The sequence below is a fragment of the Halictus rubicundus genome, chromosome 8 (genome assembly GCF_050948215.1).
Source record: "Halictus rubicundus isolate RS-2024b chromosome 8, iyHalRubi1_principal, whole genome shotgun sequence".
NCBI lineage: Eukaryota > Metazoa > Arthropoda > Insecta > Hymenoptera > Halictidae > Halictus > Halictus rubicundus.
The window spans coordinates 2,041,236-2,056,164 of record NC_135156.1 but is presented as its reverse complement, the minus strand read 5'-3'; the positions used below and the strand labels follow the sequence as shown (position 1 = coordinate 2,056,164).

At 33.4% G+C, this 14,929-nt stretch overlaps 1 protein-coding gene across 1 annotated transcript in view; it reads left to right on the top strand.

Annotated features, from left to right (window-relative positions):
• Cad87a (cadherin 87A) overlaps positions 1-14,929 on the top strand; it is a 639,019-nt gene that overhangs the window by 619,797 nt on the left and 4,293 nt on the right. Inside the window, exons 13-27 of the mRNA XM_076791575.1 lie at positions 2,541-2,732; positions 3,433-3,686; positions 5,305-5,437; positions 5,840-6,055; positions 6,812-7,111; positions 7,339-7,583; positions 7,739-8,032; positions 8,958-9,155; positions 9,891-10,113; positions 10,242-10,786; positions 12,451-12,626; positions 13,322-13,457; positions 13,541-13,665; positions 13,746-13,847; positions 13,919-14,132. Of these exons, the coding sequence (XP_076647690.1) occupies positions 2,541-2,732; positions 3,433-3,686; positions 5,305-5,437; positions 5,840-6,055; positions 6,812-7,111; positions 7,339-7,583; positions 7,739-8,032; positions 8,958-9,155; positions 9,891-10,113; positions 10,242-10,786; positions 12,451-12,626; positions 13,322-13,457; positions 13,541-13,665; positions 13,746-13,847; positions 13,919-14,132 (3,353 nt within the window). The remainder of the gene's footprint in view (positions 1-2,540; positions 2,733-3,432; positions 3,687-5,304; positions 5,438-5,839; positions 6,056-6,811; positions 7,112-7,338; positions 7,584-7,738; positions 8,033-8,957; positions 9,156-9,890; positions 10,114-10,241; positions 10,787-12,450; positions 12,627-13,321; positions 13,458-13,540; positions 13,666-13,745; positions 13,848-13,918; positions 14,133-14,929) is intronic.

Here is a 14,929-nt window from a genome sequence, read left to right as displayed (position 1 = left end):
CCCCCACTGCCTTCTTTTTAAACAAATGTGACTATATAAAGGGTTAGTTTGAAACTGAAAACCGAGCGATACGCGTCGTGAGATCGGGTTCATAGTCCCTTTCGAATCAATTCTTTAACCGCTACCTCCGTTATTCAAGGCAAGTCAACTAACATAACCCCCGCATTTCTCAGTGCGTCAAAACCGAGAGCAACGGAACTTAGTATCCGCGACAATCCTTTACAATACACAATGGTAGACCCCTATTACTTTTATATTATATTATTGTCAAACATACGAGAGTCTTCAAACTCATTTCCACATCCTTTTGAATCCCAGCAACTAGTATTTCCCACATATGTAGATACAGCTTTACCGCTCGAGGTGTATCAATAACACTGTCCAACACCAAAAAGATTTTACGATACCTGTTGGGTGATTCTTATACACTTTGTCATCCTAAAACCGAATCTGAAAGTAGAATTGCTCCATCACGCAACGTTTTCGAAAAATTTTGGTTTTTGTAAAAATGCCCGATTTTGATACGAAACGACGTGTTACGCAAAAACTAAACACGCGAGAAAGTTCAAATTTGAGTCAAGAGATAGAAGGGACTCTCCTCTACATATTCATATAGTCAATTATATTTTTATGGACTTCCTAATAGTTGTAAATGGTTGTTAAAGTTTGAAAATGTGCCGACGCGGGTACTTTGTACGCTCTATTTTTGTATTTATGTGAAAAATCCTTTATCTAGCAGGAATTTACTATACAGGAATGCATTCTACAGACATTTCTGGTAAAGAAACCATTCACGAAAAGTATTTGGTTCCCTTAATGTACGAGAAGGATCAGAAAATGTTAATTGACAGCGTGTGCGCGACGCATTCGCGCCAGACGGCCATTGCAGCCTTTTCGCGACTCGCCAGGGCCGTCGCTATGCGTAGTCGACGTTGGTACCACTCATGTATGTCTTTGTTTACTATTTACATACATTTTTTTTGTCTTTTTGGGTGCCAATCATTACAAAAGATTATAAAAATACGAGTTATATTCACATTTCATTGTGGAAATGCTTAATAAAGAAAATTGAATACAAAAACTTACCTATTTCTGATGTAAACAAATTTAAAATGTTTCCACCTTGCTTGACGTTTGTTCCTGGTATCCCGATTTTCAATAATAAGTGTCCAGCAGTAATCAGCAAGCATCCGCACATAAGTCTTTTCCTTTGTAACGTTTTTCCATTGTTGAAATATCTTGATGAAAGATTAATGCTGGAATTGTATTCCTTGTTTTGATTTTAAAATAATTTCGTCATGAATAGAACAAAAACAGTCCGGCTGATTTATACACTTCCGCGAGATTTTATCGATTTAATATAGAGCGATCTATGTCTTAATTATGTACTTCGATCAATAAAATCGATAAAAATAGTCCCATTTACATAGTGTTTGGACTTATTTTAATCGGAAGAATCTTGAATGTCCATTGGTATTACAATTATAAAGATAAGACAACAATTACTGAAAATAAAATTTTCCAGTCACCGCATTGCTGCGGTCAATTTTCTTTATTAAGCATTTCCACAATGAAATGTGAATATAACTCGTATTTTTATAATCTTTTGTAATGATTGGCACCCAAAAAGACAAAAAAAAAATGTATTTAATTAAGCATAGTAAGCAAAGACATACTTGAGTGGTACCAGCGTCGACTACGCATAGCGACAGCCCTGGCGAGTCGCGAAAAGGCTGCAATGGCCGTCTGGCGCGAACGCGTCGCGCACACGCTGTCAATTAACATTTTCTGATCGTTCTCGTACATTAAGGGAACCAAATACTTTTCGTGAATGGTTTCTTTACCAGAAATGTCTGTAGAATGCATTCCTGTATAGTAAATTCCTGCTAGATAAAGGATTTTTCACATAAATACAAAAAGTAGAGCGTACAAAGTACCCGCGTCGGCACATTTTCAAACTTTAACAACCATTTACAACTATTAGGAAGTCCATAAAAATATAATTGACTATATGAATATGTAGAGGAGAGTCCCCTCTATCTCTTGACTCAAATTTGAACTTTCTCGCGTGTTTAGTTTTTGCGTAACTCGTCGTTTCGTATCAAAATCGGGCATTTTTACAAAAACCAAAATTTTTCGAAAACGTTGCGTGATGGAGCAATTCTACTTTCAGATTCGGTTTTAGGATGATAAAGTGTATAAGAATCACCCAACAGGTATTGCAAAACTCGAAAAAAGTTTAATTTTGTTGGACAGTGTAATATTTAAACGTTACGAGGGCCGACTTCCCAATACCTTCCGCTTACCCATCCTATAGTACTAATGAGCAAATCGATGATGAAACAGGCATCGGCTAGTTCACCACTCCCTATTCTAGTGGGCAAATCGGTGATGAAACAGGCATCGGCTAGTTCACAACAACCTATTCCTGCGTAAGCAAGCAAACCTCGGTCCACGCATTAACTGCCTAGCCCTCGGCTCGTAACAACAGAAAGAAGATCGTACCACACGTACACCTGACGCTATGATTTTCTTTTCAGGAACATTCGTGGAAGAGGTCACAGCAACTGATGCTGATACAGGAATTAATGCAGAATTAGTTTACAGGATACAGAAAGGTGCTTTTGATGACTTCACTATTAATGAAACGACGGGAATAGTGACTGTGTTCAGAAAATTAGATTATGATAATAAGAACAAATACAACGTGGAAATAATAGCCCTTGACAAAGGTAGGAATACCAACAAATATCCTCGATTCAGTTTATTGTTCTTTGAAAGGAATAACTCTTACAATCGCTTCGAAAAGTAAATTAACGATCACAATTCGTGGAAAAATAAACACAATTAAGTTTAATAATAATGACATATATTTTAGTAATATATTTTCTTTATTTAGTTATCGCATATGGATAAAAGCAAAACAATAATTTGATTTTAGCATGTCAAAACCGATATTAATTAGGATAAGTTATTCTTTTGTTTCTATTACAGCTGTATGGTGCTTTGTTATGCTATTGATTAAGTTAATAACATTTATGCTAACATTGTTCCATTCAGATTTTAGTATGCTTTTAAAAATATTGTTGTCTTTTCTATCAGTTTCTGATAGATTTCATTTTAAATACTTCCAAAAAAACTCTATCAAATTGAAAAGGCTCTGGTAGGACGCTGTAACAATTCAATATGTATTTGATATTTTTATCCAAAAACTTCATTGTAACTTTAGCTTTGTAGTGTATATTCATCTAGCACTGTGCCCATGTGATTGTTCTATTATCCAAACATCCATGTTTTCCTAATTAGTTTGGTTAACCGAGGTCCTACTGTAATTACGAGATATTATAAACAATCATGAAGGAGAATTATCGATTCTTAAATGTTTATAGTTATGACATAAAAATATAATTAATATATCTCAATTTTTTGTAGGAACTCCCAGTTTAACTGCAACAACTACTTTATTAATAGATGTTGTAAATAGTAATGACAAGCCTCCATACTTCACGCCAGAGACGCAACGTGCTGAGGTTACAGAAGACACGCCCATCGGTACTGTTTTTACATCACTAAAAGCTACAGACCCTGATAGTGCTAATTTGGAAGCATTAAACTTTGCCATTTCGGAGCCTATCACAGCCATTGACAGAAACGGACAGAAGGTTAACGACAGTAAACCTTTCAAGGTATAGCAATAAATGCAAAGTTTATTATTTTATTCATTATTACTTAAATAGAATCAAATGAAGGTCCTTTTATTCGATATATTATTTCGTTCGAATATTTTTGTCATAGGATGCGTGTCCATTTGAGAATAGAACTGTCGCGAGTTACTTCCGAGAGTCAAGTTCGTCAATGTTTTATTTTGCTCGAAAGGAAGATAACACTCTGACAGCACTCTCAAATGCTATCGCAGAGTGCTATTCCTTTCGTGCAAAATAAGACACTGACGAACTTAACTCCCGGAAGTAACTCGCAACAGTTTTACTCTCAAATGGACTCGCATCCATATACGTTACGCAGATAGCATGCGACGTCTTAAAAACGTCTTTTTTACGTCCATTCTAGGTCCCAATATCTTACGTTCTAAAAAGACGTCTTAAAGACGTCTTTTTCGAGACTACATAACTTGAATTCCTTGTAGATGTTATGATAGTGGCTATTTTATTGTACAATGACTAAAATACTGTTTCTTAATTTTGCTATTACTTGGAATGACAAAAAAAAATAAATTACATTTATTACAGACACGTGGATTAGGTACATAGTACACAATACAATTGCATATACACACTAATATATACAGTATAAAATATATATTTATTTATAACAACATAGTGATAAATATAACATAAGACTAGGGAACGCGTTGCCCAGCGGTTCGGCAATGAACGGCGTTCGGAGTTCGACTTTTGTTTTGATTTCGCCCGGTACGGGCGACCGTTTTGGTGGGCGCGCGCGTTTGGGACTGTTTGGGAATGTGGCGGTCCTTTCGATTGCTCGGTCGATCCTCCCGCTTGTTGTCGGGCGCAGCCGACGGTTGAGCCCGAACGAATATTTTTGGAGATATTTGTCTGTAACACTTAAACTTAAACACTTTATAATTTCCACCCTGTATGTATACAGGGTGTCCATCTATAAATGTCACAGCGTATTTTTCGTAACTGGTTGAAGTTACAAGACAGTTTATTAAGACAAATTTGCACAGTTTTAAGTCTGCTTAAAGTACATATATGATAAAATATTTTTTTTACTCGTGACCTTTGCGAGTTATGAAGGTCATCATCGTTTTTTTAAATTCATATCCCCATTTTTTTACACATTTATGAAGTAGAAGCCAGTTACAGTAAATATTATATTTGGTAAAAAATTGATATTATGCATTGTTTACGAGATAATCGGCATCCGAGGTATCGACGAAGTAAACTGGATTGTAAGTATTTTTGAATTTGATTTGGAATGTCAAAGAAGTTGATAAAATATATAAATAATTTTTTTATAAAACATTTATTATGAATTCGTAAATTGCCCGAATCTTTTACCATCATGTTCGATACAGGATGGCTATCGTTCAAAAAGTTGACCACAAGTCGGAAAATGTTGTTTTAACCCTTTGCACTCCAAGCTATTTTAACTCCAAAATGAAACATTTCTTCCGACCTAGAATACTGCCCTTCTATATATTTTTTTTCATGTTATACATACGAAAATAGTGCAACTACCATACCATAATTTGGAAAACGAGACTTATTTATCAGATATTATTTGTTATATATACATATATAGAAAATATTTGTGTTTCAGGACTTCTTTGCAGTCGACCGTGCAACCGGTCAAGTGTCAGTCGTCAGACCACTAGACCGTGACGTTGCAGCAACAGTCAGCATCACTATAGTTGTTAGTGACACAACAGCGCCCACATTACAACAAGGAAGAGGTACGAACGTATAAATGTACAATTAACAATTTATGAAAATCTTGTTTACTTTTATAAATTAATTTACTTGATTGCCGGTTATATTAGTTTACAACTACTTTGTCACTTTAGAATGCAAAACGTAAGTGTACGAAAGCACCAAATACGATTTCGTGATTGTAACTTGCATGTTTATTTGACGAAAGAAAAATAGATCTGAGGTGAGAAAGAACGAAAAACATTGGCGATTTCACATTTTTATTACTTCCGAAATTTATTCAGTTTTAATTAAAGTATCATTATATTCAATTTAATACATTTTCTTATGTTATAACTATATGAAATTTACACTAGTTTACAATAACTTACAATAAATAAATACACTACTGTTTGTACTTGACAATTTCTTCCAATGTTGAACAGGTATCCTAATAGTTACGATTATTGATGTGAATCACATGGCACCAGAATTTTTGAAACCATGGACGAGAGAAAATCCACGGTATTTAATAGAAATGCAAGAGGAACAACCAACAGGAGCGGTTGTAGGAGCATTCACAGCAGTAGATGCAGACAGCAACATAGCAGGATATACTATCGACCCTCCAAGTCCTTATTTCAACATAGATAATGTCACAGGTTTGTCATATAAATAATAACAAATGTAGGCAATATTCTTAGCTGCATAAAGGACTTCAGTTAACATTACTCACGAATTTTTTTGTCTATCTGATTTTTTCTACGTTCACGAATCCTTAGCATAAAAGTATTTAGAAGTATTGATACAGCCAAATCATAAAATAAAAGTTTCTTTTCTAATTGTAAGAATAAGAGATCAGGAGTTTTTGAGTTCGTAATCATTTAACAAATTTTCAAAACTGTGCAAATGAAGAAGAGTGTTGCTTATTGTTAATACAAAACTAGTAGGGTTGTACAGGTATTCAAAATTTGGGTTTAGGTCGGGTTGAGATCCTGAAAGTTTGCAATGTTCGGGTACTGTATGCTGCAGTCAAGTGGAATGAATTTTGAGGATCCCAAAAATTTGTAATCACAGGAGTATGACGCTTTTTCATGACCTTCCAATCTAATTTTGCATTCTAACTTTTTTGGTACCCACACACCCCTAACAATTAGGCAACATAATCCTTTCGACATCGAGATACCTTGTGTCGATAATCAGATTCAAACTTCTTTTAGTCCGAGAATTATACTATACATTGTTAAATTCCTCTTCTTTATTCTCCTTGTTTTTTTACTTCGAACAGGAAATCGATAATTCTATCTCTAAATACTTCTTCCACTATTTGATGTTAAATGGATGAGATTATAGCGTTCACACTTGAACAAATACATGTGGATTTATAAATATCTAACTAAATATTACATACATCACAGGAATTGTGCGGACCAGCCAAGTAATAGATTACGAAGAAACAAAACAGTTGGAATTTCAAGTACTTGCTTATGATTCCGGTGTGCCTCAGCTAACAGCGACAGCAAAAGTTACAGTCATCATAATAAACGTCAACGACCAAGATCCTAAATTTGAAAAGGAATTATACAATGCCTCTGTAAAAGAAAATTCGCCGGCAGGAACACATGTTACTGTTGTGAAAGCGACAGACGGAGATGAGGGATTATTCGGAGAAGTCAGTTACAGTCTCATTGGCGAGCATGCTGCCGATTTTAATATAGGTAAACTAATTTCATACGAGATTAAACAATTTGTTATGTCAAAGTAATTTCAGACTCAAAAATATTTATAATTTCATTAATCATCTTGAAATATGTATTATTATCTAAAACAACAGAATTTGCATACTGTTAACTACTACTTTTAATTAGTTCGTTGAATTATTTGCAAAGACTACGTTAATATTGTATAGTTGGTTCTCTTAAACATTTGCTTATACGTATTACAGGCCATGAAACCGGAGAAATTACTGTGGGTGGTGCGGCTGTTCTTGACAGAGAAATAACACCCGAAGTCACGATAACTGTAATGGCAAGTGATGGCGCCCATGTTAACTCTCGTCGGAGTACAACTGTTCCAGTGCTCGTAAAGCTTGTCGACGTTAATGACAATCGACCAATATTTTCACAACATAGTTATAGAGCTTCTGTAGCTGAAAATTTGCCTGTCAATCCACCTGCGCCAATTTTACAAGTCAGTGAATTTTTTCAAGTCTGATTTAAGACTTTGTAACACTTGTATCTAGTTTTTATTTTACTTGTAAATATGCAACCTCTAAACGATTTTTTGTATTTTACTTCAAAATATGTAGCTTCTCAATGACTAACGCATAACATCCATGTCATTAGGTGAGAGCAGTAGACCACGATGAAGGAATTAATGGAGAAGTTTGGTATACTATAACCAGCGGTAACGAGAACGAATCGTTTTCATTAAATCGTGAAACAGGTATTTTGTATCCTGGAGCAGCCCTTCTTGGTAGAGCTGGCTCTTACAGGATCAAAGTAGAAGCAAGGGATGGTGCTGGCAGCGGTCCTCATTCAGACGAATGTAACGTTGATATACGAGTAACCCCAGTAAATCAACACAAGCCGCAATTTGTTTTACCAGAATTAACAAATGCTACTGTTGAAGTTCCCGAAGTAAGTACCGTAATTCTACAATCTTTCGATAAGTGTCGTGCTCATTTTAAACGCTTTAAATAAAAAATTAAAATTAAGAACGTCAACGCAACTTTATATAAACATAAAATATTTCGTAAAAAAATTATACAGTATTCTTGTAGCGAACATTTAGACGTTTTCAAAACACTACCCAGTAAGCAATTTGCTATGAATTTTCCACCAAAATTTGTCTACAAATTCCGAGCCATCTGTTCCTGCATTAGGCTCGGTATTTGAGTGCAAACTTAGCAGCCAAAATTCCATCCCAAATTGGGGCCGATCCTTCTGTTTCCGCATTTGGCTCGAAAATAGGGACCAAATTCTGCTTGGAGCAGAATTTGGTTCCAAATGGACATGCAAAACAAAGTGTGACACAAACGTTGCGCAAAATATGCTCGAAACAGCATTTGGCTAACTGAGTGCATTTTGCACCAATCAACAGACACAAAAATTGATCAAATATTTGTAATTTTTGTCGTTTAGTCACAATTTCGTATTTTCACGATTCATTTAATAACAATTTGACAAATTTCAAAGTCTTTTCAACGATATGTAATATTCAGTTACTTCAATTATGCGCAATTAAAAGTAAAAAGTCTAAACAAAATTGTGTTTGAATTCAGACCGAGAAAATACAAAAATGTGTTTGTATAATGTTTAAATAATTGATACCAGCATCGACACGATATATCATACACTAAAGTGTTTGCTTCGTATTGGTTCCAACTATGCTTGATTAGAATCACTAAAAAGAGTAAAATAATGTAACGACGAACTCAGATCGTTCTAACACTTGTAATGTGTTAATGTTCAATTAATATACGTATGTTAAGAAATTAAAAAAATGTTGAACTTGTGGAAGAATTAACTTTAGAAATAATGAAATATGAATTCATTTTTGTAGAATGCTGGTGTTCCAAATTACTTGATCTTAACGGTAAAGGCGATCGATAGAGATCCTGGTGAGAATGGGCACGTAAGTTATCATCTGAAAGTTGGAAATCGTAATACTCAAGAGACAGAGGAGTTTTCAATAGATCAAGACACTGGTGAATTGCGATCGAAGATTATTTTGGATCGTGAAGCAAAAAGCAAATTTGAGGTAAAATAGATCTATATATTTGATTTTATAAAAGTGTATCAATGATTTTTTATAAAACGAATCTTTCAGTTTAAATAGATTTTCAAAAAAATAATTTATTTAAAAACTATATTAAAAATAAATTTAGTTTTGCAATTTTTTTTATAAAGCATTAAAAGTTTTCTAGATAAGAAATATAGAAAACCAGAAATTTTTTGTTTTATTGTTATAACAAATACCTATAAATAAACATATTATTTACATTTCGGCATCGCTGATCCTTTTTGGCTATATTTATGATTACTTTTAAAATCAATTTATACAATGGTCTGTCAATCAAATTATAATACATATTGTTAATGACACCTTGAACAATGAAAAATAGTATGTAATAATACAAATTTTAATTGAAATCAATTTCTCGGAGATATACTATACTAAACTACATTTATTAAGCTTTCTAGATCGTATAGTTTTTCTAAATTTTGACATAGTTTCTTATGTGTATCTAAATATACAAAACTTACGTATATTTATAAATATTTATAACATTATAAATACTTTCATAGGATAAAACAAGATTTAACATTCGTCCGTTAATGCTTTAAGAAACCCATAATTTTCGCGAATTTGACTCCTCTTATTTTAATTTTAATCCTTAGTTGGTATGATGACATTCTTACAAAACGATACTGACTAAGGATTAAATCCAGTTTCAATTATATGTATTAATACTCTACTTCGATTCAATTTCAGCTTGTTCTGGTAGCTACTGACCATGGTACGCCTACAGCATACGAAACTCTACGGCTTCTTACTGTGCAATTAGTCGACACAAACGATAATGCCCCGCAATTTGAGGGTGAATATCATTATCAATTATCAGAAAATCGACCAAAGGAGTATTTTGTAGGACAGGTAACTGCGCAAGACAGAGATGAAGGCACGCATGCAAAAGTTTACTACTACATCGTGGCTGGTAAGTAGCATCAGTTTAAATAAATGTAACACTATTTTATATACAAATTTGTGAAATGCTACAGTTAACTTTTGTTGATGTAGTATTATTATGATAGAACAAAGAAAGGTAATATAAATATTTTACAGGAAACGAAGATTATGCTTTCTACATAGACAAAACAGATGGCAGTATTTACGCGAATAAATCATTCGATCGTGAAACACGAGATACATATGTTTTGTCGATTCTGGCTTCCAACGATCCTGATATTTATATAAATCCAATAGATGCAGGGCGTCCAGCGACTCAAAGCACTGATCATGGATACGTTAATGTAATTATAACTATTCTAGACGAAAATGATAATCCACCGATTTTCGAGCGTAACGACTACTATGCTGGTGTTAATTCGATGGCAAATGTGAACGATTTCGTAACAAAAGTAACTGCATCTGATTTAGACGTTGGTGACAATGGAACACTCCATTATTACGTTGCCAGCGCTAATCTATATAAGTATGGATCTGTGAAACCTAGTGGTTCCATAGTTCCAAGTCCTTTCAATGTTACTCAGGATGGTAAACTTGTAACAAGTGGATATATGGCTGAATATAATCAAGATAGATTTATTGTTGAAGTAATAGCAAAAGAAACTGCTATTCCAGAAAGATATGCAATGACCAGAGTACATGTAAGTATTTTATTTGTTAAACGAAATTATAATTAAATCGTATTTATACAGGGTGAGTCACCAAACGTTAGCACCTCAAATATCTTTGTTGTTTCTAAAGATACGTAAAATATGGTAAGAACAAAGTTGAATGGTACAATGGGGCTGACACGATGCAAAAAAAAATTTTGTTTTTATGTCATTTTTTTGGAGATATCAAGGTCACCTTGACTTTTTAAAATGGAACCACCCTTTTTTAAACACCTACAATGATAGTCCCTTCCATTAGGAATTCAGTGACTATAATTAGTCCAAGGTCATTCAAGGTCAAGGACAGAAAAACGTATAAAACTAAAATATGGAAGCAGAATACGTGTATCACGGTTGAGACTTGTAGGAAATAGTAAACATACTATGGTCGTAGTTAAAGTAAACATACTAAGGTCCTTCAATGTTATTCAGCATTCCTATTTACTATCAGTATGTTTCCAAACGCGATTCCGCTATGTTATATTCGATGACTGAAAAGTGTGATATGATCACGATTTACTGTGAATGTCGAAAAAATGCAGTGCAGGCCCGACTACTTTATGAAGAAAGGTACCCCGAGCGAAACACTCCTTCTAGACATACTTTCACTAATACGTACAGGTTGTTTCGAAGTACTGGAAGTGTACATGCAAGACAGTACAAACGGAAGAATCCCACGACTAAGACAAAGTCAATCCTCACGTGAGTACGAGAAAAATTGCCCGGGAAGCAGGCATAAGTCAAAGTAGCGTAATACGAATTCTGGCCCGACATAAATTTCATCCGTTCCACATAGCGCTCCATCAAGAATTGCACGGGAATGATTTTCAAAATAGAATTAACTTTTGTCAATGGGGATTGCTTCAAAATCATTCATTTTTTTCTAATGTCTTGTTTACGGACGAAGCAACATTCACTAATCATGGCCCAATTATACATTTATAAAATACAGGTATTCTGCTTCCATATTTTAGTTTCATACGATTTTTTCTGTCCTTGACCTTGAATGACCTTGGAATAATATAGTCCCTGCATTCCTAATGAAAGGGAGTATCATTGTAGGTGCTTAAAAAAGGGTGGTTCCATTTAAAAAAAGTCAAAGTGACCTTGATATGTCCAAAAAAATGACATAAAAACAAAATTTTTTTCTGCATCGTGTTAGCCCAATTGTACCATTCAACTTTGCCCTTACCATATTTTACGTATCTTTAGAAACAACAAAGATATTTGAGGTGCTAACGTTTGGTGACTCACCCTGTATGTAGATGAGGTCTTAATCCAATTGCTTGTTTAAAATATGTGTACATTTATAAGTCAAAAATTATTTTTCTTATTTATAAAATTATTATTTTATTTTATCATTTTATTATTATTTTATTCTTAAAAACATGTATTATCACTTCCTGCTCTTTAGTTTGCGGATCAAGTATCCACAAAATATTAAACTATTAATTTTTAAATAAGATACATATATCATACATCTAAAGATTATAAATTATCAGAAATAGCAACATTCTTTTTATAAATTAATAAGTTCACTCTTTTGCTATCTTTTAAAATTCACAAAATATATTTTTCATGCATCTATTTTAATTAACTTTATTTCATTTTTATTACGTGCTTTTAATATGAATCTACTTTTCTCTGTTCTAAAGGTTTGGGTATTTGAGCCTTCTCAATTAATAAAAGTTATCTTATCACGGCCTCCAGAAGAAGTGAACCGCGAACGTGATGAAATTGTATCAGAATTATCAAATGCAACGCAAAGCAGAGTTGTTGTTGATGAAATTCGATATCATGTGGACGCATCCGGCCACATTCGCCGAGAATGGTAACAAATCAGTTTTTTTAATGCCTTTAAGAATTTTTATCAATACAGTATTAAAACTGTAAATAAACTAATTACATGATTAAAATACATTACAAATGTGTCAGGCAGTAAAAGAAAACTTCAATTTTTTTCTCTCACAATGTCAAAACAAATGTACGATGTTTCCTTAAAATGCTTTTTAATAATGCATCGCGTAGTATACTTGGAATTGGGTGAACAGAATAAATTAATTTAAAAAATAATTTAGTATTTCGATATTGTATTTAAATCTATTCAAACATACTATTATCCTAAACTAGTTAATCTTTAATATGCATATCTTAATAGTTCTTTATAAAAAATGAAAAACATATTAAATAATGCATTTAAAAAACAACTTCTCTTTAAAATGAGTAAAGGAAAATTAAAAATATTTTGAAACAGCAAAATCAGCAAACTATTGATTTATATTATCTAACTCAATTTTATTTCATCTTTTACCATTTTATAATTATAGTATGGCCTAGTTGTGTTAATCATCCTGCGTGTACAATACTACAATAAAAGTAGCTAGTAATAGTAAAAAAAACATAAAGGTGTAATGAAATACAAGGAAATTGTTATAATGCATGAGTAAATGTCATACAAACCAATATATAATCTGGAAATTCCATGCATTGTTACAAATTTGTGAAGCATTTAAATGTGTTATACAGGTGTGATATGTATCTACATGTTGTGGAACCCAAAACCCAAACCATTGCACCAATTCCACAAGTACTTAAAGTCATTGATGCGAAATATGACTTTTTGAAGGACTATTATACAGGATTTGCAATTGAAAATGTTGTAGTAAGTATTGTGTAGTGTTTAACATGTAGATATATTAAGGGATACAATAATATCTTTATCACTACAATTGACATTTTTTTCAGCCTGCATATGCTGGAATACAAGAAGAACCCTTTGATCCTGCACTAGCAGCTTTGATAGCTCTATTAGTAGTACTACTAGTTGGAGCTGTTACGGTAACAGTAGTTTGTTGCTGTTTGCGTCATTGGTAAATTTTGAAAAAAGTTAATTATTATGTATTTCAAACTGTGCAATGTACAATATAAAATACCTTACATGATATTTCAGGGTAATTACTGTGCCAAGTGATATAAGAAAAAAAGATGGCTTAATAAAAAAACAAATTATTGATGAATTAAACACCACAGAAAATCCATTATGGATTGAACAGTAAGTTACTACTTACCTTTCAAGCAAAAATGATATGATGAATAGAATATTCAGTACTATGTGCTTTTTAGAAAACTTAAACCGTATGAAGAACAAGAGTTAACAATGCAAGTGTTTAGTGAACCTGAAGGTGGTCTTGTTACGGAGAGACGTGGAAGTGGTGTCAGTATTGGTATGGGTGATACATCTCAGGATAATACTTATGCTACTATACAACGTCCACTGCCTACCAGTAGGCACTGTCCAACAACACCTGATTATACAACGCTTCCAGGAAATCACAATGTATGTATATAAATACATGAACTGATCTGCTCATAATATAATTTAACTCATGCACATTTATAATAATCAATTATAGACCTTTTTCTAGAAATATTAGATTCCATTATTCAACATTGAATGGGAAGTTTCATACAATGTAAATTATTAAATAGGATGTTTACCTATAGGTTAGAGAAAATTTAAGGGGAGGTTCTCCATGACAATATAAGACGAAAATGATAATCAACCTGACCAACAGGTGTACGTTGCGTACATCATACTGTCTTAAAACGTTGCTCTAAAGTGTTTGCTATGTGTATACACTTAAAGACTTCACATTAATTTCACTAACATGTTATTTTCTATGTGCGAAAGTCAAATTTACGTGCATCACATACGAGTATTTTTGTGAATACTTGCACTTGTGAGGAGTTCATTCAACATGTATGGATTCAATGGATATATAGAAATCATTGTGTAGTGATCAGGAGTAAATTCCTTGTGCGAGTCGATTGTAAAGTGAAAGGGCATTGATCCCTTTCTACTTGATAATTTCAGATTCATTTGTGAATCCTTAAACATTTTCACCCTGCTAGGGCCCCAAATGTGAAGCAAGGTAAAGCATTGTATCTACCCAGTCAGCCAGACTTGCTTCGAGCAAATCTTGATCAATGTTTGTAATCGTACTTTGCGATCAAAAACCGGTCATTTTAGTGTCAAAATCATGCTTGAAGCAGAATTTGGTCCCTATTTACAAATAATTTGCCATAAAAATTTGTCAACAAATTCCGAGCCTAATGCGGAAATAAATGGCTCGG